This window comes from Pezoporus occidentalis, unplaced genomic scaffold, assembly GCF_034315485.1.
Source record: "Pezoporus occidentalis ecotype Australia unplaced genomic scaffold, CSIRO_AGI_Poc_V1 ctg54, whole genome shotgun sequence".
Lineage (NCBI taxonomy): Eukaryota > Metazoa > Chordata > Aves > Psittaciformes > Psittacidae > Pezoporus > Pezoporus occidentalis.
The window spans coordinates 3,745,020-3,769,398 of record NW_026915877.1 but is presented as its reverse complement, the minus strand read 5'-3'; the positions used below and the strand labels follow the sequence as shown (position 1 = coordinate 3,769,398).

Genomic DNA, 24,379 nt, shown 5'->3' with positions numbered 1-24,379 from the left:
ATACTGTCTTTAAGTCGGAACTTTTTTTGGTCAGTTATTACTAGAAACCTGTAAAATCTTGTAGCTTCATCAGCATCACTGATAGATCTAAGCGTTTACAGCTTTAAGCATCACAAGGCTGAAAGATATAACCTCAAAGGTGACACTGAGGGAAAGAGATAATGCCTCTGCAAACACTAACACATCTGAGAAATCCAGGTAAAAGCAGAACCTCACGGTTAAGCAGTATCTTCCAAAAAGAAATGCAGTTAAAAAAAAACCACTATAATTAAAAAAAAAACACAAAAACCCACAAAAAAAACCCACACAAAACCCAAAAACCCAAGCCCTCTAACCTTTCCAATCACGAAAATGAGATACAAGAGTTTTTCCAGTTAGAAAAAAAGTTACCGTTTCCCAACCTCAGCAGTTACTACAGGAAACCTGAGGGGAGACTCTAGGATGTGCAGCCTCCAAAAGGACTCCGTCCGTCCCTTCCTCCCTCTCTCCCGCGCCTTTTCCCTCTCTAGGCCCGCACGATGCCCGAGATCTCACCCAGCGGCCCCACAGCACGCCTCAGCCCTCCGAACGCACATCCAGGCAGAGCTCGCACCCCTATATCCGCTCCGCAGCGGCTACCGGGGGCACACCCCTCCCCTTGCCCCGACCCAGGCGGAGAGAACTCGCCGGGCCAGACCCGCATGCCCCCGAGCGCGCTTCCACAGGGGCGGCCGCGGTGCTCTCACGCGGCGCGGGCCTCCCCGCCCCCCTCACGCTGTCCCCGCGGCCGTGAGGCGGCATCCTCGGCCCGCACTCACTTGACGATCGTGAGGTGCGCGTCGGTGAGCTCCCCCGGCGGGGCGGCGGGGTCCTCCAGGGTTTCCAGCAGCGGCCGCAGGCTGGAGCCGACGGCGGGAGCACTCATGGTGCCGCGAAGCGATTAAGCCCGTCTCCCGGGTTAAGATGGCGGAGCGCGGGCCGGGACTGCGCCAATGAGGAGCACGGGGAGGCGGGGCGGGGACGAGCAGGAGGATATCGAACAGCGATACGCGTTTATTCCGCGCGCCGACACCGCCCTCCGCCGCTGATTGGTGGCTGCGGCCCAGAGGAGGGAGGTGTCAGGGGGCGACTTCGAGCTCAGGCGCCAGCGGAGCTGAGGGGGATGCGCGGAGGTTCTTAAGCCTGGAGGTCGTTTATTTGTGAGTGTAAAATAACCTCTAGATCTCCCAGATCTGCTCAGCGGTTACCGCCGAGCGTCTGTTCCCGCGTAACTGAGCTGAATAAACACGAAATTAGAACCTAGAATGGTTTGGGTTGGAAGGGACCTTGAAGCTCATCCAGTTCCAGCCCCTTGCCACGGGCAGGGACACCGTCCACTAGAGCAGGTTGTTCCAAGCCCCATCCAGCCTGGCCTTGAACACTGCCAGGGATGAGGCAGCCACAGCTTCTCTGGGCAGCCTGTGCCAGGGCCTCACTAAAGGTGCAGACAAAACTGTCTGTACCACTTTGTTCTGTACAAGGAAATTCTCCAGACTCTGCTGGGGAAGAAATTTTTATGAGCAGCAGGAAAGGATCAACTCATTCCTAGAAAGAGCTGCACTGTCGTGGTTTAAGCCCAGCCAATAACTCAGAACCAAGCAGCTGCTCGCTCACTCTCCCCCCTAGAATTCCTGGATGACTGGGATTTCCTGTTCAAGCTTCTTGTGTACTTACTCCCTGACAGGGAAGAACTTCCTAATATTTAACCTAAATTGGCACTCTTGTCAGTTTAAACCCATTCCCCCTTGTCCTGTCCCTGCCTGCCCTTGTAAAAAGCCCCTCTCCAGCTTTCTCATTGGCACCTTTAGGCACTTGATCTAAGGTCTCCCTGGACCCTTCTCTTTTCCAGGCTGAACAAGCCCAGCTCCCTCAGACGGTCTCCACAGCATAGGTGCTCCAGGCCTCAGAGCATCTTCATGGCCTCTTCTGGACATTACTCCAACAGCTCCATGTCCTTATGTTGGGGGGCCCCAGAGCTGGACACAGGACTGCAGATGGGGTCTCAAGACAGCAGCTTCATTCCTTAAGACTCAAATATGTCGGTCTGTGCTTTGGAATGTTTCCAGTTGGGTTTTTTTTTTTTTACAGCCATCTAATGGGGATGGAGAAGAGAGGCACAGGGGACCAAGTAGGTGTGGGGTTTCCAAACAGTAGGGAGAAGTCAGTGCAACAGACTCCACTTTTTGTTCGCTCCCCACTTTAGCTGCAGCACCAAATGCTGCCCAGCAACCACCGCCATTGTCTGTGTGCAGGAGACCTTAGCACTTAGCCGTGCACAGTATATCCCACCTTGTGGTGAAGCCACAAAGAGGAGACAAGTGACGATGTGTGAATTACATCAGGGCATCAGGAAATATGAAATAAGAGCAGTGGTGGCAAATGTGAAGTGCAGAGAAACCCTGCTTCTCAGGGGTAGAGACAGGCCTGAGCAGTAAGGCAAATGGCCAAGTCTGTCTTAATTGCCCACAGGGTGTCATAGTGGCATTGGAGATGCTTAACAAGAATGCCTGTTCTGGAAGGAAACTCTTCCCCAGACACAACATCCCCTTGACTCCATGGGGTTTTCAGACAGGCAGATATTTCCTCTACACCCCTTGGTTCTGATCCATATCAGTTCAAGATCTCTTCCTTCTCAATTAAAGAAACAACAAAGAAAAACCTAAACCAAATAAAACCCCACCTAGGTCACAAATAAAATGTTAACAGTTCTCTTCATGCATTTTCCTTCTTAACAAACACTTTTGCTGATCTTGAAGAACTGGAATGACATTTTCTAAGAGGATGTGAATAAGTTTATTCAGCCCACCAGGTGGCAGGATTAAAAAGTACCAACAGAATTTAGGAGCAGCTTAATCCCATTAAATGCAGTGATAGCAGAATAAAGTGTTGGAGAGGACAGGGACAGACGCTGCAGCACTAGCTGCAACATCATTCTCCAATACAGCTGGGCAGCAGGATTATATTCCCAGTGAAATTACAACAATAAAAGCTCAAAGATTAAATAAAATTCAAGAACCAAGGATTTGAATAAATAATTAGGGAATTAATGGGTCTGTTTAGATTAATATCCTCCTCTTCCTCTTGTGCAAAACTCTTTCTGAGGAATTCACAATGCTCCAAATAAAAAAAAAAAAGTCACAGGAAGATTCTTAGTGGGCATTAAGATTTCAGCAGATATGGGGTCAAGAAAACATTCAGAGGGAAAGAAAGAAACTCTGAAGACTTATTTACTGTTTTAAATCAAGAAAAATAATTTCAAAGCCTGAAAAGTTCTCAAGACATAAAAATAATTCATTGGAAACTCAGGACATGATTAAAACAGAGGTAGCTTTAATGCTGCTTCAGAATGAAGAATTTAAACTGAAGTTAAAAACATATGGAGATTGGTGTATGTTCATCAATTTAAAACAGTACAGTCTTTTTAAAACCCGTGTAAACACCATACAGCATCTTGACAGGATCTTTTGAACGTATTTGCTGGACTCAGCATTTCTTCTGATGCTTCATTTCACCAGTTCTGTTAACATTACCACATCTTTCATTTGATTCTTCACTAAGTGAAATCAGAGTCGTGAAAGGATTTAAACATCTCTCCTCTGAGTGAGGAAACCCTGCAAAATTAATTGAGTAGTTTTTGATTCATCTCACAGCAAAATTATGACGGTGATATAATTGATTCTGTGCTGTTCATGTTGCTTCCCAATCTTCTGACTTTAGGCAATGACATGTGTGGCTGCTAGGTCATTCACAAGATGAATTTATGTATATTAAAAATAAACTCACTCCAAAGGCCTTTTGAGATCATGGAAATGAGTTAATTTAAGAAATAATAACATGTAGAGAACAGGAAAAAACAAAGCAACAATCTAAAAAAATAAATAGGTGGAAACCAAGGAGAGAACATTTAAAATTAATAGAAACAGTCACACACAAAGTTTTTTCAAATGGTGTGAGAAATGAGGAGAAGAAATAGTTTATATAGAAAAATAATTCTTAAATCTTTGGTAACAATGGATTCTTCAGATCTTTACAGTACTTGTAATCTAAAAAGTCTTCTATTATTCATATAAGTATATTTTATAATTTATTTCCTACTGTACTTAACAAAACTTACATAAAGCAGAAATCAAAAGAAAGATATGAAGAAAATGTCTTATCTGAAGAAACAGATATCTGAATTGGGCTCTAAAACATGTTTCTTAATGAGTGTATCTCATTATTCTGCTCACATAATACCAAATTTCCCAGATAAGAAGTTTGTTTTTCCTTGAGATGTTGTATTTTTTCCATCATTTGACTTAGAAGGCATGTCCATAGTAATATATCTAATTTGAAAACCACCAGCAGTCACTGAAGCATCTGTCAAAAACTTCAAGGTCATCACATTGCCTGTGAGAAGACAAAGTTAAAACAAAGGTTACTTTTTTGGGTGGCATGAAAATGTGGTATTTCAGAGGTAATTTTAAAGTGCTCTTTCTTGCTTCCTTCTGAGATCCTTAGAGCAATTCACATGGTTTGTCTACTTCCAAGCTGTGACCCAGGATTATTGCAGTTCCATTAGCCCCATGGAAAACCTGGCAGATTTTCATCAGTTTTCTTTGTCTGCAGAGCCCAGATGTTGATAAAATTTTGCTGTACCCAGTTCTTTTTGCAAAGCATCTCCTGTTCTTTAGAATACTGCTCTGCTTCACTCTACCTGTGAAATGTCACACTGTGTGTGTGAGACACGTCTGGTGCCTCACGAATCCCTAGGTGACACAGAGGTGAGGTTTCTATATCACTCTCCCCTGAGCGTTACCTACTCATCTGTACCAAGCCTGTGTAAACTGGGAGATCAGGGTGGCACAGTTCAGCTTTTCTGTTCTCTTTGTGCTGATTACAGCTGTGGGCTGGAGTGCAGTAACATGAGTTTCTGCACGAGACTATTTGTAGATGGCTTGCACAGGTAGTCCTCATGACTTCTGTGCTACAGCAACTTTGTGATGCTTAAGCAAACAAAGGTAAAAGTGGCTTTGATTTCTGTGTGATCAGACCTTGACCTGCTGTTTAAACATACAGGTAGAACAATGTCTAAAACTGGCTTTGGAAGTGTCTTTGCAGTCCTTGTCCTTGAAATAGGAAACCATCACTGCATGAAGACTGTGCACAGAGGTGGGTCTCAGTCACTGATTACAGACCTGCTGCATAAAGACGCCTGCATGAAAACTCCTTAACGTTCATTGGTGTACTACCTCTGTAAATCCAGCAGGATGCACCCTGATTATTTTCTAACCAGGCTGTTTTTCTTTTGCATTTATTCAGAAGTAATTGCACTGACAAACAAGCATGATGGCAGTTTTGAACAGCAGTTTATGACTTGCCAGCCAAGAAGCAGAGATTTTGTCTTTGGACCTCTTTACCATATATTATTAGAAAGAAGGGACAAAAGGTGATTTTGGCTGATTTTTTTTTTTTTTTTATTTACCATAAAGAGTGCAAATATATATTACCTGTGCTAATGATATCATCTGGCAACTCATCTCCACAAAATCTGGAAAAGAATACAAATGGTCACAACTAAACAACATAGCAAATATGCCATATTCCCTCTACATGGAGACCCACACGGAACAGTAGCTTTCAGGCTGCACTTTCCTTTGGAGCTGTAGCTCATGGGGCTAACTTTGCTATAGGTATTCAGTATATGTAATTCTTCACTACAGGTTAATGCAATTGCCTGAAGAATTTTTGTCATGTCAGGTTTAGGAAAGGGAGAAATGCAGCAAACACTCTAATTTACACAGCAAGTAAATGATGCAGAAGAAGAAAAAAGAGCATTTTAACAAGACATTAAGGAAAAGAACAGTGGCTTGATGCTAAGAAACATTGTCAAGAAAAAACATTAAAATTATCTGTAAAAGCAAAGTAAATGGACTATATCCTTGCTTTGCTACACAGGATTTATAGAGAGGATGTGAAAAGTGGCAGGAATTTGGAAGTGGATTTTATCACTTTTTGTTCTGGACTTCATACCAAAATCTGACTGCTAGAAGACAAGCAAAAATATGACATGGAAGAAAAGCAAGTGAGAACTATGCAAAGAGGAAAACTAAATGTATCAAGAGAGAAGATATATAGCACTTGTTCTGATCTAGTATCGTTAGAAAATATTTTACCTCAACTACATTTTTGCTAAGAGTTTAACACCCCATCTCCCTCCTTTCAGTTAAAGCAAACACAAAATACTAATTGACATTGTTAGGGGTTCTTCCTATAAAATAACATGAGAATTAAGGTAAGAGGCTAAGAAGTCTTGCACCTATTTTCATGTAATCTAACAAAGCAGAAAGCTTCAAAGTGCAATTCTCTGAAACCTTTTGTAGGCTTGTGTTAATGACAATAAAAATAATGACAGTAAAGATAGGTCAGGTACTTTTGCTTGAAGTATTACAGGCATAATAGAGGTGCTAATAGTATGAGGTAGTACAGTGTTCTTGTGAAGTAATGTTCTGGGGGAAAAAACAAATCACTTGATTATTTGCATATTAAAGCTGGGTTTGCTTTACCTGCCCACAAAGCCATTGATATCATCATAGCTATCATAGATTTCCAAGAAATCAGCCATACAAGCAGTGTCGTCTTCAACATCAAACTCAAGAAACTGTAGATGAATACGTTGTCCATACTTTACTCTAATATGCCAGTAGCAAATTTGCTCATTTTCATACTCATTTGGGTAGCCTGGTGACTTAAAAACATGCTTGGAATCTGTGAAAACTCCACCACACTCTTTTCCTAAGAGAAAAAAAAAAAAAGAGAGAACAATAAAAACATCAAAGTTTAAGTATCCATTGTGGGTATGGCTGTGGTTTAAATCTTTGGCCACTTTGACCCAGCAGATCAGTAGAAAAACACAGAGGAACACCCAGTGTGATAGCACTTTTCATATATTTAAGCGCTCAGCAGTCACAAGAAATGTTAGTCATTCCTAGCTTCTGGGAGCAGATATTTTGGAAACAAGAGGAATGACCCAAAACTCACTGAATTCCCAGGAAAAGTTTTCATTGATTTCAGTAGACTTTGGGCCAGAGCCAAGTGTTTTATGTAAGAGGCATTAGGGATTTCTAGTTATGTCAAACTGTAAGCTTTTCAGCTGCACTTGCAAGTCACCCTGACATTCAGTTCCATCCTTTTTTTTTCCTCAAAAACCTCTTGAAAGTGTGTCTTCTACAAAAAAAAAAGTTATAAAGGCTAATGATCACATACACTGCACCATGTTTCTGTTATTTCTGCACTCTTCAGTCCCTTCAGGATGTCTCCTTTTGGAGGAAAAACCCTCAGTACAGTTTGATTCAGTGGCCATTTGGCCTTTACCAGCTCCCTGACAATGGGACCAACCAATATGCGGACCTCACCCTGCCTGACTTTAGGATTTGCTATTGTTCCCCAAGTTCAGACCCAGAGAACAGAGGGGTACTCTTTAAGGGTGATTTAGGGCACACGACTTGGAAGCTTTAAGCTGGAGAGTGTGATTAAGCCTTTCTATTTGTCTAGGATTCCTGCTCCAGATCACTTCTAGGTGAGATGTACATTTCAAACAGTTCCATAAGTTCCTCTTGACATCTTTAGCATCCTAGAGAAAAGCATAGGCTCTGTTCAATCAGAGATTTGTCTTTGTACCCCCAGGCTACTTGTCCCTAACCTGCAGACAACTCTGAGAGGCTTTGTAGTAAGTCAGGCTTTGTGAATACATGTCCTTGTAATGGGAGAGACTGCCTGGTCTGTGACTGTTGGCAGTACTGGTTTCCTTTTGTCCTCTAACCAGTGCACTTTGAAAGCAACTGCCTCTCAGCCCATTGGAGAAGGCTGACAAAGAGAAAGCCAGGCTTTACATGCATTAACAATGAATGAAGTAGTTTTTCTTGCAGTTCTCTTTGTATGCTGAACATCTGGGAGTGTCCCCCACCCCAGAGAGCTATTTGATTTACAACTACCCAGCTCACATAAACAAGATCAAGCCCTGTGAGCACAAACAGAATATGCACAGCTGTACAGACGTCATGGACAACTCCATGTTTTGGCTCTGCCAGGCAGGGTAGTACACTCGGAGTAGATGGAGAGCCAAGCAGTGAACAGTTAAGCTTCGCTTTTCTTCTCAGTGCATACTTTTTCTGTCCTATACAAAACAACATCAAGCTAAACTGAAACAGTGGCTATGCCAATATTTCAGTCATCTGTAGTGTAGTGAAGGGAGGGGAATGGAGAGGTGTCCCATATCTAGTGAAGCCTTGTCAGTCATGTTCAAGCTATGTCTTCAGCTCTGCTTTGGAGATTAGCTTTTCTCCATCTTGTTACACATGTGCACACACACGCAAACACACACACAGCACTGCTGGGAGCCGGATCTGTCAGCATTCATTTTTAAAAGTTGTACTATCTCAGGCTCAAGAAAGGAGGAATAAGGATTAACAGTAAATTTAGTCTGTTTACAGGCAAAGCATCTGGAAATGGTTCCAATGTTAAACACCTCCTATTAGTTATTTGAATAAAAAACGAAAACAAGACATTTGCACATCTCATTGGAAACATTACTTACCTTTTCTGCCAACAGCAGCATATCATTACATTTTTAGTTTCTGAAAGGTCTTTGATTAGACCCTGTCATATACGGAACAATGTGGTGCAGAGACACTGAGCTCCGTGCAAACCAGGTCAGCTATAGGTAGTGACAGAGAGGGCCTGGTGCAAGGCTCCGAATAAGTTTGTCTCAACATGGCCCCCTTCTCAGACAGCAGGTCTATGGCATTGAAGCTAATTAATTCAGAGCCTGGGTGCCTTTGTGCAGCCAGGTAGCATGGCATGTAGACATAACTCCAGACCTGATGAGCAATGGGTTTTTTTTAAACACACCATTTGGGTTGTAGCAGTAGGCATCCCATCTCTCACTTCTGTTGAGGCGGATCCCGTAATCAACAATACCAGTTCTTCCAAAGCCACAGTTGGCTCCAGCTTTTACTATGGGATAACCAACTCTGCCCTTTGCCATCCAGCCAGCAGCACATACATGGAATCCTGCAATGGGGAGAAAATGAGACATGGGTGTGGTACACTGATCCTAGGCAAGAAACACTGGAATAAAAAACACTCATAAATTACTTCTGTGTAACTGGCCTAAAAGAAATTGAACTACAGGAAAGAACATTGAGAAGGTAATTTTAAATACAGAATATAAAATTTCATTGTGTTCTCCACAATATGATTATTGGGTCTTCATGTGAAAACAAAAATCAAATGCAGATGGACTATATTGTTTCCTGGGTACTGAGTTTTAAGTTCCGTATCAGAATTTGTAATCAGATTACATTTTGGATGAGCAATATCCAATATGTTTGTTGTTTCTCTTTTCAAGTCATACAAATGTAATCATATTGCAAGAGTTTTGAGCAGTAAGTTCTGAGAATGATTAAAATACTACGTACAAGAGACACTTAAGAAAACAAAGAATTTACTTAAAATCCTTCCAAGTTAACCTGAAATGCCTCATGTATTTCTCGCTAAACAAAAAGATCCTGTTAATACATTTTGTGGCTGAGAACTTAAAAACAATAGCCAAAGAATGCAATGTTATTCACTGTCTGGTAGAGACCAATTCAATGTTTTCACCAAGATCAACTGGAACATATTTGTGGCGTCCTAGTACTATGAGCTGCTCAGAAGAGACAAAAGCACCCTTTCTACATGTGTGCTAGTGCTGAGAGCCAGCTTCTGACTCAACAACATACCCTGCAAACTTTTAGAGTGGATTATGTTTTCCATTGTTTTCCCAGTGCTCTGAATGGATAGTTTCTTATTAGGAATCAAATAGAAATAGAGTAGGGTATGCTTCACTTTTCACTACAAGCACACTACTCACCCTCTCTCAGAGCAAATATGGCTGGAAGAAATATTGTGAAAACGTCTTGACTGATATGAAAAGTAGCAATGCACATTTGCTACAAAAGCTCCCTGGGGATAGACACCTTCCTCTGTAGTCCCAGCAGCACCTAGGAGCTGTAGCTGCGGAGCTGCCATGGCTTCCCAGCTCAGCTAGACAGGTCTCTGCTGGGTGCTACTGGTTCTGGGGCCATGCTGCACCCTGTGCTTGGGGGGATGTGTAGCATCTCATGCAGATGTTAGACCTGACAGCTCTGTGGGTGGCGCAGTCGTGCTTTGTTACTGAGGGAGGAAACTGTATGCAACTTGAGACAAAATCCAGGGAGTTCACAAGTCTCTCAGTCCCAAAGTTCATAACATTCATGAAATTACAAGACTGGCAACATTATGAATGAGCACAATGTGGAAAGCAAACAGCTATGGGTTTTTTTCAAACCTATTTTTCTTGCCGCCTCCAGCTGCTGATACGTGGCTAGATGTCCACCCTCGTATTCACAGACTGCTTTTGCTTCTGCATAGGTAAGCTGGTACTTCCCAGAGCGTGACTCCCTGTGATACACTCCGGCAGCTCGTTCTGTGTGATCAAAGCGAGACATGATATTTAGATTAACAAGACCTTAGAGCAGTCCCCCAGTATCTAAAGGGCCAGCAAGAAAGCTGGAGAGGGACTTTTAAAAAGAGCAGGTTGTGATAGGACAAGGGGGGATGGTTTTCAACTGTCAGAGGGGAGATTTAGGTTAGATATTAGGAAGAAGTTCTTTACTGTGAGGGTGGTGAGGCACTGACAGAGGCTGCCCAGAGAAGCTGTGGCTGCCCCATCCCTAGCAGCGTTCAAGGCCAGGTTGGACAGGGCTTTGAGCAATCTGGTTTAGTGGAAGGTGTCCCTGTCTGTGGCAGAGGGCTTGGAACTAGCTGATCTTTAAGGTCCTTTCCAACCCACACCATTTCCTGATTCTATGATTCTATGATTCTATGATTTCAGTATTGTATCTCAGCTGACCCACCTTCTAGTGTGCTCTCACCACCTATGGCAGTGTCCCCAAGACCTGTGTTTTGGGCAACTGTCCAGATGAGAAGAGAAACAAAATGTTCAGCTAGTAGCTGTGCCACTTAGAAAATGTCAGGAAAATATGACCCTCCCAGCCCAAAGGCATGTTACAAACCCAAAGGTACGGTTTTGTTTGGGAGAAGTTTTGAACAACAGAGCTAGTCAGAGGTTGGCAAGTTTTTGAACAACAAAAAATCAACAAAAGCAGTGAAGGACTCCCCTAGGAGTATGCAGAAAGCAGTAGTTATGGGAACAATCAGCTGGTGTCAGCATCACTAGGTCTGTGTATCAAATCTGGCTCAGGGGAAGCTCCTTCTGGATTGCTATCACAGCATACTTTTGGATGTAACTTTTAGTGTCTTTGTAAGATGAATCAGAGCTTTGTTTTGAATCTCCAGAGAAGTTAAATCAGAGCTACTTGGATAGAGGAGAGGCAGAAATTAAAGGGAATAAAAATGTGAAGTAAAAATATCTGAGCTTGTGTCACAAAGGGCAGTACCAGAACAATTGCTGGCTGACATTTTTGCTGTGCAGAAAATTAATGGACTTTCTTCATTATCTTTTTCTTTGCTGTTGCAAGTACAATATAAAGCAGCTTTCCAGGGAAACCTAGAAACTGTCAGTACAAATATACAAGTTTTATAATCTTTTTACGTTGCGCTTGTCTGATGCCATATGTACAGAAATCTGTCTTGGAGCCAATCTGCACATCTGATCTGAACATCAGTTTTGTTTAAATCTTTCTTATATTTAGTATAATCTGAGAAATGGCTGGCTGTAGCTGCCACTAGCCAACGTGACTGAAAAAAGACTCAAAGCAGGAAGCATTTGTTACAGTAGTTATTTGTACCGGGGGGGGGGGGGGGGGGGGGGGGAGAAAGCCTTTTGTAGGACATGCGTAGTCAGTAGTTTTGGCTAGGTTAGGGTATTTTTTGCAAAAACATGGTCACCACTGAATTGTGGTTAGCAATGGTGAGATCCTTTATTAGATACAGAATGATGTTTGCCAGTGTAGTTTTTGGACCCGCAGTCACTGGCCTGGTGCCCAGGGAAGCAAATGATATCGCTGACTATAGTCTCAGAAGACTGTGAGAAGAAAAGAGCCGCTTTCTATAACATCACTGGGAATGTTACTGGCATGGGCATGAGATAACACATATTAATTCCATGGAAAAATCTTCCCAAAGAAGCCAGTTCCATTGCAAAGAAAAGTCACAGGTTCGTAGAATCACAGAATGTTTGCTGGAAGGGACTTTAAAGATCACCCAGTTCCAAGCCCCCTGCCACAGGCAGGGACACCTTCCACTACAGCAGGTTGCTCAAAGCCCCATCCAACCTGACCTTGAACACTGCCAGGGATGGGGCAGCCACAGCTTCTCTGGGCAACCTGTGCCAGGGCCTCAGCACCCTCACAGGGAAGAATTTTTTCCTAATATCTAATCTAAATTTACTTTCTTTCAGTTTAAAGCCATGCTATATTAAAAAAAAAAATCTATTTTAATTAAAAATTTATTAAGAGGAAGTACTATTTTTCATTCACTCAGTAGTCTATCATGTATAACCTGATAAATTCATACAATGTTTCTTTACACGATGATTATATTGGGTTCAGTATGCATGAATTGGAAATCTCAGTATTGCAGGAAATAGCACAGCTTTTAGTCTCACTGCACATTCAGGAGACAGCCTGGCATTGACATTATTGATCACTGCAGCACACAGAAGTCCTTGGAATTAGCTGAGCTGCCCCACTACACTGAGTCAAAAGGAAGGGGCAGCTGAATTCTAAGATTCACCACCTTTGCAAAGGTGACCAGTCACAGCCAAACCAAGACCTGTCTTCCAGCTTATTGTCAGTGATGCTCGCTGATAAAAGCCCCCATCTCTCGCACCTTTTCAAGACTCATCCTGTTCCTTCCCTGGAACTGCTGCTGGAGCTACCTCCAGGGATTTGGGGGAAATCACCCCTCCTTGGACTTGTTGCTCTTGGAGATGACATTAAAACCTTACTATCTTCAGTTCTACTGACTTTTCACCTGGCAATGTTGTTTTTAAATCTTATCCCTCAAAAGGTGTTTACCCCCACTTACTGACAGTAATAGGTCACTACAGACAGGTATCACGTTTTCTGGAATATTGCTGGAAAGATCTGCTCTTCACAGTTTCTTCAAGGGCTGCTCTAACAACAGCAGCACCACTGAGTCTTCACACAACACCTTGGTGGGTTGTGTTGTCCTGCTGAGAGCAATCACCAATCTGTATCCTTGTTACTCCTTTGTAACATGACAAAAGCAGCCTTTGGGAAGATGGACAACACACATGTATGCTACCAAGCTTGGTGATTTGGTGATGGCTCAGTGTGTCGCAGTTTAATGATATGGTATTCCCTGACAGTATACTGTAATTAACTGATTAGATCTTTCACCAGCATTTTCCCCTCCTTTTTAATTACATTAGGGGATATGCTGAAAGATAAACTGCACCAGCAAAACCAGACCTAGGTCAAAGCGTTTTATGTGTTAACTTTTAATATATATGTACGTATCTATCTATCTGTATATATATATAAATCTGTACACATATTCACAGTCAAATTTGAACACAAACACACACAAACACGCAAATGACTGATGGTCTTTATGAAGACAATACCATGGCTATGGGTTAAAAACTCCATGAAGTTTTGTTTTTACTTGAAAGTCCAAGCACATGCCTACACTTGTAACTGTGTCCTGTTCAAATACCATGGGGCCAGCACTACAGAGCTGGACGTGCCAGCACTACAGAGCTGGGCATCTGCTCTGACGGAGGATTCTGCTTGAAGAGTGCTCTCTTTACCTGACCTGCCTGAAATCTCCTCTTCCTGGACAACAGTGGGAACTTCCAGCAAAGTTCTTTTCCTCTTTGCCTGAAACCCCTGTTCTGTCAGAGCTTTCTCCACTCACTTTTCTTCTTTGGTTCTTACTCAAAAGGTCACAGGCTCCATGGCTGACAGGACGTTTCTTCCAACTCAGGTTTCTTAAGATCTCTCCTTGAAGCCCAGAGACAGTGGGATCCTGCAAGGCCAGTGACCCTCTACTCACCCACAGCAGTAGGAGATGATAAAACATAGCCAATCTTTTCTGCACAAACACAACAAGCATAAAATTTGGCCTAGTAAAGTACCCTGAATATGCATGACACAAACACTAAATGCTAAATAAAAATAAATATTTTACTTCTAAGCAGAGGAGGGCTGTGTAGGCATGGGCCCCCGCTGACGTGCACAGTCATACTTAGAGTACTATGCCAAATGGGGTAGGTATGGCCCCTAAACCACTCTAACATATGGTGTGCCAACACTGAGGAAATTCAGGACACAAAGAGAGCAGTGGCTCTCCTGGGAAGCCTACTTTGTGGTTCTGAGAACTGGCACTCAGAGAAGCGTATGAGCATATTTGGGCAATCCTCTCATCAGTTCACAATAAACCCTTGGTTATAATGTGCTTGTCTCAAAAAGCGAGCAACTATAAAATTCCATTCACATAAGAACAACATTAACAAGAAGGTGATCCAGTCAGCTGCAGCAGGCCTGCATGCTTACCGAGAAAACAAAAGATGTTTTGTAATGAGAGAAGGAAAAAGACATGAGCATTTCTAGACTGCCAGTAATTCAAGATTTTTTATTTGTGCTGATGATTTGTTGAGGAATAAAGGAAAAATGGAAAACTCCCTTCATTTTCAGTTTGGTCTTTGATAGTGCTTTATCAGAAGAAGAGGAGATAAGCAAAGCTCAGATGTCACTGCACATTCCTAGGTTTTATTCAAGGGAACAGGGGTTCTTGCTTTAATGCCTGTGCATCATGAGACTGCAGTTACTTGTTTTACAGTTCAAGTTACACTGGCTTTTTTAAAATACAAAGATGCATATATTGGATGTCTGGGATTTTGCCTAATTTTTCTTCACTTATATACAATGTCACTGAATGCCACATGTAATTTAATTAAATGGATTTTGAGGTTTGTTTCAATGACTTTATTGCTGTAGTTACACTAGATGGTGCATTCCTAAAGGAGCTTCAACAGAGTCCTGGAGACAAGAGTGGTTATTTCAAGGTCCAGATTTTGCATGTGTTTGTTTATTTAGAGAATATCACTAATTTTACTCCATGGTTTATTTTTATTTACTCACATGGTAAATGCTGAAGGCCTAGCAAACCAGAATTTTATTTTGTATTCCAGTTAACACTCTGTTTCTTCATGTTAAAGAATGAGTTTTTTTTTTCCTTCAAATTGACTTCAGATCATGAAACTGCTTAAATGTTCACTGTTATCACAAATTCTTGTGTATGTTGTAGCAGTCCCTAAGCGCCGCATACAGGGTGGCTGGCACTATGCTGGAGTACGCCTTAGAAGACCACTGTCTGGCTGAGATAAAAACTGTGCCAGAGAATGGGAGAATAGTTAAACCACTGACAGGACTTGTGCATGGCCACATGCCGTTCTCTTGTGCAGAGACAGTCTTTGCAAGGGTACAGGTAAACAAGGGGACTGACTCAGCAAGCTCCTTTGCTCTTCACTCTGACCACAGTCCTTTGGTATGGGAATACCCATCACAGCTTGTATAAAATTCACCTTCTCTGCCACTACCATCGGGGCCTAACACAGCCTCAGTCCTACCTATCTGCTGTGTCTCCTTCCTGTTAAGTCCAGCCAAGAATACAAGCTTTGCTTGTTTCTCACACAAGCCTCTTTTCTGTCACTCTTTCTTTGAATGGCAGCCACTTGAGGTGATGCATGAAGCTGTCCTGCCTTGGAGCTCTCCCCAGACTGAGCACCTTTAGCAACTACATGAAACAGCAGGCATGTTCCAAGTTCAGAAAGAAAGAGAAGTCATTAAAACTGTGCAGTCAAATGGAAAAAAAATATAGATCACATCTCCTAATCATCTGGTTTACATGGTCCTCCGAGAAGGGACCAGAGTCATGTGGCTGCTGCACCAGCTAATAAAGCATGGCCCCAATCCCCCATGAAACATCTGAGCACAACAGAAATGGGTACCGGCTACAGGAATTCCTCAAAGCCCTTAAAGAAACACACAACATTCTGGAGAGGATAAAGGAGTTCTTATGCATTTGTCTATAAAACAGAGCGCTCAGTGTGTGCTTGTGTTTTGGCATTCTTTATGTGGCCATATTCTGAATGTGTTTTTCTGTTGTATTGGATAATTATAAGGATCTATAAAAAAACCTCTAAGAGCTATTTAAACCCACCTCAGGTAAAAGAAACTGTTCCCCCAGCATTTTCTGTAGCACTTTTGAAATCTTCTCCACTGTTTAATGATGTGAACAAACCAACTGCCAAAGCACATACATTGCTGTACTTTTCTAGAAACCTAAGAAATATTAGCACTATTATTTCCAGACCATTTAGTTTCATATGTAGGACCCCAGGCATTTGAAGTATGTTCATGCAGAAAGTAATTAATTCCTTTGCCAAATGTTTCTTTTCATACTCGTTTTCCTTCATTAAAAACAACTGTTATTTAACACTGTTTTCACTTTACCTCATGCTGTAAGGAAATGCGTTCAGATGAAATATTCCATACCTACTTTTTCCTGCACTTCAGAGAAATAATACAAATAGTAAGCTCAAAAGGACAAAACTCACAGTCACTACTCTGATAAAACGATCACGTTTCAGTGCAGGATTTTGCTAATATTAATGTGTGTCTCAAGTTTGTATTGCTAGGTGCTCATCTCTATACTGTTAGACAAACAGTGACTTTTGCAGCAAAACACTCATGATTAAATTATTTCTTACCTAACCAAATGGAGTTATGCAGCACTCCGTCCTTGAATCCCCATGCTTGAGCCTTGTCCCACAGCAGGGCAGAAAAGAAAATTAGTGCAATCATCTCTTCTGAACTATTAGGCTGTAAATATTTCCTGTTAAAATACTCAGGGTAAACTCTGCTAGCAGCTGGCTAGATCCTATTGGAACATCTGGTAGCCAGATCTTAAATAGTGCTTTCAGCTGTGAGGTCAGCAAGGCTGCTCCAATTGTGCTTGCTGTAGTATTATTACACAATTAAATGAGATGTCTGCAGTCGTCCATGTGACTCACTTTTGGCTTTCTTGATTCCCAGTGTGTCCAAGAAACTGTTTTAGCCCTCACTACGGCAGCACACATGAACACTTTTCAAGCCAAAGTCTGTTCATTCTTCAGCTCTTGCTGTCTTCAAATTCCATAAAACAATAAAACCAATAACCAGTCTATCTGCTTATAGTGTTTCAAGTCACACCATTTACAGGACTGAAGGGAATCACACATACTACCTCTCATGCTCATTTAAACATTCTGTTCTTTCATACATAACTTGAATTTAATTTCACAGTGACCTGATCAATGAAAAAATGTAAGGAGAGTATTTTGTATTGGCTATTTGAAGTCAGTTTCCCTACACAGAATCTGTAATTGGATCTGTAATCAGCATAAAACTGCAAGTGTCAAAAACAGATGCTCTTTGTTCTGCAAGTGGGAAATAAAGCTAAAATCTTCCCCTTGAAACCACAGTTTAAAATCTGATTCATAGCGTGACAGCTGTCTTCTTGTCTTCCCTTCTGGCTGAAAGTGAATAGTGCAGCTGCTCCTTGCAGATGAGTGGGAGAGTAGAAAGGGGGAAAGATGAGAGGATGGAAAATGGTCTGGTGCTCCACACTCCTGAGCAGCCATTGGAAGACTCTGCTCTCCAGTTCTGATAACACTGGTAACTTGTGAGTCAGGAGTTATAGAAAAAGATGTGCTCATGAGCATGAACAACCATATGAAAGTAGATGAAAGGAAAGGGTGGAGGACTCTGTGCCTACTCAAGAATATTTTACATTGATGACTTGTACCAATGAGGAAGATATTTTTCATCACTCAGGTCTTAATGTAAAAAGATGAATGCCTGGCTATAGTGCGTACACAGACACACGCACGTATTCCTCCCAACTACCACTCAGGCAGATGTTGAAGGGGAGAGCTGTTGAGAAACAGAGCTGAGGGCGAGCCCTTTCCCTGCACCAGAGTAGCAAGGCACCTTCCACCAAAACACCAATGTCTTGACCTGTCCCTCTTCAGCACTCACTGATGAGATCGAACCCATTCTTCTAATAAAGTTCCCCTGTGTGTGCATTCCTGTTGTGCACACCCACGCCTTAACCGTTTGAGTTTGAACCTTTAGTGTGCATTGGTAGATGTACAACATATACATGTCTTCTTGGTCCTGACAAAGCTCATGCGCACTCTGATGTCAAGGCCTGGCACTGAGACTTTCTGCTCAGGTATCCCCCACAGGAAGCCGATGACAGCCTCCTGGCTTCCTCTGCCCACCCTGGGACATTCAGGGCACTGTGGGCAATTGTCCTCTTTCCTGCTGTTCAAGTGAGCTATAACAGAGCAGGACGCTGGGACCAGGAATACTGCCTGCCGGTTTGTCTACCAGTCTCCACCACACTGATCGCCCCACCATACTGCTTGTCCCACAACACTTTACAGCTTCTCTGTCAGCAAAACAAGAAAGCACTGCAGAGAGGTATCTCATTGCACAGAGGCAGGAGCCCTACTCTGATTATTCTTTCTAGATTTGAGGGTTGGTGCTATATCCATACTTGTTTTCTCCTTTAATACCCAATAGATACAAGTCCAAGTTAATTCAGCTTCATCCTCTGACAGCATATTGGTCACAGTCTGTTGCTTTCTAAACACTGACATCCAAGACATGTATCTGAGGTTATCTGGGATGAGTTGTGAAGATGGCAGTATAAACTTTTGGGGTAGTGGTGAACGGAGGAGACAGTGGTGAGTGTGTTGCTCTGGAACATTCATTTTCTGTTAGCTGAAGGAGATTGGCACTCAGCCTTTGCTGCTTTGGAGCTGTGACACATTCATATCTTTTGGGAACCTAGAAACAATACAGAGGCATGAGAAAAGGAATGGAAACCAAAGGAAAGTTTCAACAGCAATATTATTGACTGGTAAACTACAAAGACAAATTACTGATTCAGATGAATCAGTAGAATCAGAATCCTCTTAGACTGATGCTAAAATTTCTTCTTCTGAAAGAAGTCTGATGTGAATGCCCTTCTCTGCACAGGGCAACTTTCCTCTCTGACATTCCATGCAAATCCCACTGGATGATATTGCAACATGAGTTGATATTGTAATGATCTTAACATCAGAGAGAGGTGTCTATGCCAAAGGGAATTGTTCCATTCTCTGGTAGGAGGGTGCCAATCCCACAAGATCACAAAAATGTCTTTATAGTGACTAACTCATAAAGAGCAAGGAGTGTTTACCAACTTGGAGATAATTTGTAATAGAAAAGCATACTTGAGAAAGCATTCTTGAGAAAGACACTCATGCAACAACGAATAAAAAATATTATTTTACTGAAGTTAACTGTTAATGGTGAAAGGCCTCTGTTAGAAAAGGCACCTTGATAAGTAAAGGACATAAAATAGCAAACAGTTCTAATCATGGCAGTATCTGAGAACATCTGTTAATATATACAAGGGCTACTGTTTGAACAAATGCATACCTCCTTGGAGGAAGAAGGTTGGCTGTTAGTATGTCCAAAGACATACAATGGCTTATGAAGCACAGAATAACTGAGGCTGTAAGGCATCACAGGTCATCATCCAGTCTTGAACTCAGGATTCAGATGTCTATCATCATCTCCTCTAAACAATTCCTCAAATTAATTAACTTCATCTTTGTTGGACAGTAACAAAAGCTCTGCTGTGTTCAGCACATGTTTTATAGTGAAGAGTAATTGGATATGGTCAATTTTGATACTTCAGGAAACAACAAAATGTTTGCTGTTGTGTAGCATTAACATTAGACGAATGCTCCAGACTGAGCCTATGGGTAAGCCTGTGGAACTTGAAGCGACAATAAAGTAACATTCAGACCTACACATCTGCCTCCCAAGTGAGCTGGAAAGGAAAGTTTTCATCTGCAAATCCAGGCAGAACCTCTCACCAACAAGAAGGTATTCCACAGCTGTACACGGGCACTTCAAGACATTCATCTGACAGTATTTTCTGAAGTTTCTTCCAAGTTTTTCCACATTTAAATATAATCCAGAAAAATCTTACATAAACTGGAGGGAAGGGCTTTCCTTAACTCTTTCCATACTTACCTATGTAAGAAATGCTGTTTGAAAGTTGTCCTGTGGCTTTGACCAGCATTCAAAATGAACACCTATGTTAGTAGTTCCCAAACCATGGTGTGAAACCCACAGTGATGTAACACTAATTTCGATGGCAGAGAGAAAAAACAGTCCAGGAGCTTAATGGATAAGCCAAGGATGATAACAACAGTAATGTATGTGGGTCACGAATCTCCTTTGCATCAATTTAAACATTAAGCACCTAAATTTTCATTATTCTTCTATTTATAAGTGAATGAAACCAGTGAAAATATTATCGTTTTCATAGTCTAAGATTCATGTATTACTATCCATGATATAGACTATATTACAATCATATTGTTTATAGCTTTGAGAACGATACCAAGAATGGTGTATTTAAATGTAAAAGCATGCAGGAGAAGGCCTTTCATTTGGAGTTTTTTTGCAAGAAGCTGTAATCTCCTTCAAAAAATTACTTGGTGGGAAGTGTAACAAAGAATGTCTAAGTTTTTCTAATGAGAAAAAACTAAAATAGCCAATGTGAAACGGGGGAAAGGGGCCTATAAGGATGCCATGGTGGGACTCTTCATCAGAGACTGTAGTGGTAGAACATGGTGTGGTGGTTTCAAACTTAGACACAGGAAGTTCAGATTAGATATAAGGAGGAAGTTCTTTAATGTGAGGGTGGTGATGCACTGGAATGGGCTGCCCAGGGAAGCTGTGAATGCTCCATCCCTGGTGGTGTTCAAGGCCAGGCTGGACAGAGCCTTGGGTGACATGGTTTAGTGTGAGGTGTCCCTGCCCATGGCAGGGGGGTTGGAACGGGATGATCTTAAGGTCCTTTCCAACCCTAACTGTTCTATGATTCTATGATTCTAATCTGACATCACTGGCTGAATTTACACTGTGGGAAACCAGAGAATAGAAGGGCTGTTCAACCTACAGAAAGGAAAAAGCTAGCCCAACAACATCATCCCATCCTATCTTATCCCATCCCATGTTATCCCATCCCATCCCATCCCATCCTGTACAGAGTTACATTTAGGCTGTAAAGCAGAAGGCATTTTTAAACCAGAATTCCAGGAATGTTTTAGAACAGCCAAACAGACAGAACACCAAACTTATTTTGAGATGACCTTTGAGGAGAAGCTTGGAATGGGTGTTCTTTGAAAGAAGGCCACTTCCAGTGCTATCTTGTTTCTTATTTCATTTTAAACAATTTTCCTTGTATTTAAACTTTTTTTGTTGTTTATTTGGTTGTTTTTTCCCAATGAAATGAATTGTCAAAGAACAAGCTGACGAATTGTCCCACACCCCGAGACCTCCATGGAGAGCTTAAGAACCATCAGATCCCAAACGTATCACATATGACAGAAATAATTACACCTAAATTACTTCTGGCAGATACTTGTGTAGACTGTATGAACCTGCAGTGATGGCAATTCCACAGCCTCTTGGTGCTTAACTTTATAACATTTTAACTACCTACCTTAACCAAAACATCTTGCATTAACTAAAATCTTTCCTGCTGCACCTTCAGCCTATTTCTTCTTTCTGCTTCAGCAGACCAAAGTAAGGGCTTCTTTACTGCCTCTTAGTAGCAGGAAAGTTATGTTAAACTGTTACTGTATCTTGCTTCAGGTCTCTCCTTAAAAATAAACAGGCTGTTCTTTCCATCTTTCCTGTAGGTCACATTTTCTAGACTCTTGATCATTCTTGTTCCTCTCCCCAGTACTCTTTCCAGGTGGCCTGCATCCTTCTTGAAGTGTCATGCCAAAATTAAACAATACTCCAGCAAAAGACTCCACAGTGTCAGATAGCTCAGAATTATGTCATATATATTCCAGACGATATTTTGGTTTACAAAAAATTAGTTTGGCATTTGCTGTTTGTGAAATTTCCTTTAAAAATAACAGGACAGGATCTTAAAATACCTATTTCATTTAAAATGCATTTGACTAGAAGATGCTTTAAGTATGAAAATGCATCCAAAATGAAGGAAACCAATGAGATTTGATAGGCCTGCCTGAGTATATGAACCTTCTTTTCTAATCTGTCTTTGCTTGTATGCTTTCTGTTTCAGTGAAAGCTGAAAAGTGTTACAGAGATGTAGAAACGAGTTGATGAAACTCTTACATTTATGCTTTGGACTAATGAGATATTTCCTGATGAATTTACGAAACAGGTTTTCTAAATTGTCACACATTTGTTGTACTTGAAGGGAAGGCAGAAGGAATTTCTGATGAAATTTCCTAACTTTTCCTGTCCCCTGTGTGTTCCAGATGATGCAATTTTAGAGGAATTTTATAATGTGAGAACTTATTTGGCCAATGATTATACTATTTATTGTCACAGTGTTAAGTTAATCTTTAGAAGGCATTTTGTCTTAGAATTAAATATTTTAAAACTGTCTCTCTTTTGTCTTATAGTCTAATTCGCATTGGAAGCAGGGTCCATTTTTCTCAGCAACATCAATGAGATAAGAATCATCCAATCTCTGTAATGGAACTTTAGGTAAAAAAAATAATAAATAGAAAACTTCATATAAAAGTAGAACAAACCAAAACCATTCAGGATTATTAAGAGCAGATGTTAGATGAATATAATGGATTCACTTATAAAAAATCTGGGCATTCGCCAAGTTAAAATATTTGTCAGTTTAAGTCCTCTACTGAAATAAATATATAAAGTCCTAAATAGTTGAACCTATCAAAATTAAAAATACATAGAGATACAAAATTTACAAGTGTCTCACAGATGTTCTTGTATGGTTACATTTTTAAACTACAAAAATATATTAAACACATCACAAAATGTTGTAAGCACAGTTTTTAGAACATGATACTGAAAAGTGGGAATATGGTAGGGGGATGCCAAGACAAACTGGCTCCAAAGATTGCCAAGAAACTCCTAAAAGGAAAAATAACTTGCAACTTTAGCCATTGCAAAGCAAACTCCAAGAATTTTGGAGGTGTTTGTAAAAATATTAAAATTCGATTGCACAATTAATTTATGCAAAGAATCAGATGTACAGAATTTAGGTCCTTAGGATCTTGAGTTTTGTTCTCTGAATAGTAGAAAACAAACAGCCAGTGGATTAAAAAACATGACCCAGGCCTTTTTCTTCCAGTGCTCATAGAATAATGCTTTTCTCATCCCCTTGGATAGAAGGAGTATTTAATTTTCTAGCCAAAGTGGAGCAGCTTTAAAGGGAAACACCAAGAGAGAGTTACCCCAAAACAGCTATGGACTGCTGACTGGCACATGCCGTTCAAATCACTAGTAACCATTCAAACACACGGAGACAATTTTTGCAAGAAAGACTTTGTGTTCAAGAAGTTTGAGGAAATAAACACTCCTGCAAGCTTATATGCTTTAAAAAAATGGGTAATTCTAAGAAATCCTGCCATGTTTGAAATAGTACAGATAAATACTTATGCGAACAAAGGACAGTTATTAAGCTCCAGTGAATAATTACTTCTACAGAAAGGAAGAAGATGCTTTTCCTCTCTGACGGTTTATGCATCTATACTAATTATGTGACAACATGTGAGTTTTGTGGAACTGCGAGAATGATCCTTGTCCTGGCAACTGTTAAAATACACCAAGTAGACAGAATGAACTAATAACTAAATTAAAGAGCACACTAAAAATTCATGTTACATTTTCGGTAAGATATTGCACAAGTTGTTGCAAAATTGACAGACTATTGCGTACAAAGTACACACTAATCTTTATCACTTTAATTATTTTTCCTTACAATTAAAGTAACTAAGCATTCATAAAGGCTTGTTTTAGTCTTCTGTAATTATAATTATTTCATTGGCATATGACATAGCGCAGATATTCACACTATCTTAACTTTGAGTATGTAGTTTAAGTGTGCAAATTAAGAGCCTTTCCATTAAGTGAGACTCCAATGGGCATTCACAGCACGCCCACTGTTTTTCACCTGTTTTACTTTAAATTCCATGCATTTTTCCATCTCATAACATCTTAGAGTTTAAAAATTATTTTCATACCCCAAGAGAGGCAGGTAGGGAATTTTCAGAAGGAAAATACTCCCATGAGTTTGTGCACAAATACTTGAGAAAATCTTGCCAGGTACCTAAATACTTTGGGAAATTTTGCCTTATAAGGAGTCATCAAAATGTCTCCTGCTCTGTGTTCTTAATGCATTTTTCTGTTTGATATTCCTGGTAGATGGATTAAACCAGGAATTTATTAGACCCAGGGTGGAATGG

At 41.1% G+C, this 24,379-nt stretch overlaps 2 protein-coding genes across 3 annotated transcripts in view; both read right to left on the bottom strand.

Annotated features, from left to right (window-relative positions):
• The window catches only part of RIF1 (replication timing regulatory factor 1), a 35,458-nt gene extending 34,448 nt beyond the window's left edge, over positions 1–1,010 (bottom strand). For both annotated transcript variants that reach the window (XM_062637767.1, XM_062637768.1), the window contains exon 1: positions 798–1,010. In XM_062637767.1, the coding sequence (XP_062493751.1) occupies positions 798–904 (107 nt within the window). In that variant the 5' untranslated portion in view covers positions 905–1,010. The remainder of the gene's footprint in view (positions 1–797) is intronic.
• Positions 1,011–3,326: 2,316 nt separating this feature from the next.
• TNFAIP6 (TNF alpha induced protein 6) lies at positions 3,327–17,738 on the bottom strand. The gene is made up of 6 exons (XM_062637748.1): positions 16,781–17,738; positions 10,367–10,504; positions 8,908–9,069; positions 6,564–6,792; positions 5,508–5,548; positions 3,327–4,407 (listed from the first exon to the last, which is right to left on the bottom strand). Exons 1-6 carry the CDS (start codon positions 16,872–16,874, stop codon positions 4,244–4,246), a joined length of 828 nt encoding a protein of 275 aa, XP_062493732.1. The 5' UTR covers positions 16,875–17,738; the 3' UTR covers positions 3,327–4,243.
• Positions 17,739–24,379: the final 6,641 nt, after the last annotated feature.

What these genes read in the sequence shown, in the direction of transcription:
- TNFAIP6 (XM_062637748.1), bottom strand. Translation starts at nt 16,874, where the DNA reads ATGATTGCACTAATTTTCTTTTCTGCCCTGCTGTGGGACAAGGCTCAA. An exon ending in CTACTGCTACAACCCAAATG is followed by an intron (nt 6,793 to 8,907) that starts GTGTGTTTAAAA and finishes TTTTTCTCTTAG; the next exon opens with GAAAAGAGTGTGGTGGAGTT. An exon ending in ATCAATGGCTTTGTGGGCAG is followed by an intron (nt 5,549 to 6,563) that starts GTAAAGCAAACC and finishes ATTCTTTTCCAG; the next exon opens with ATTTTGTGGAGATGAGTTGC.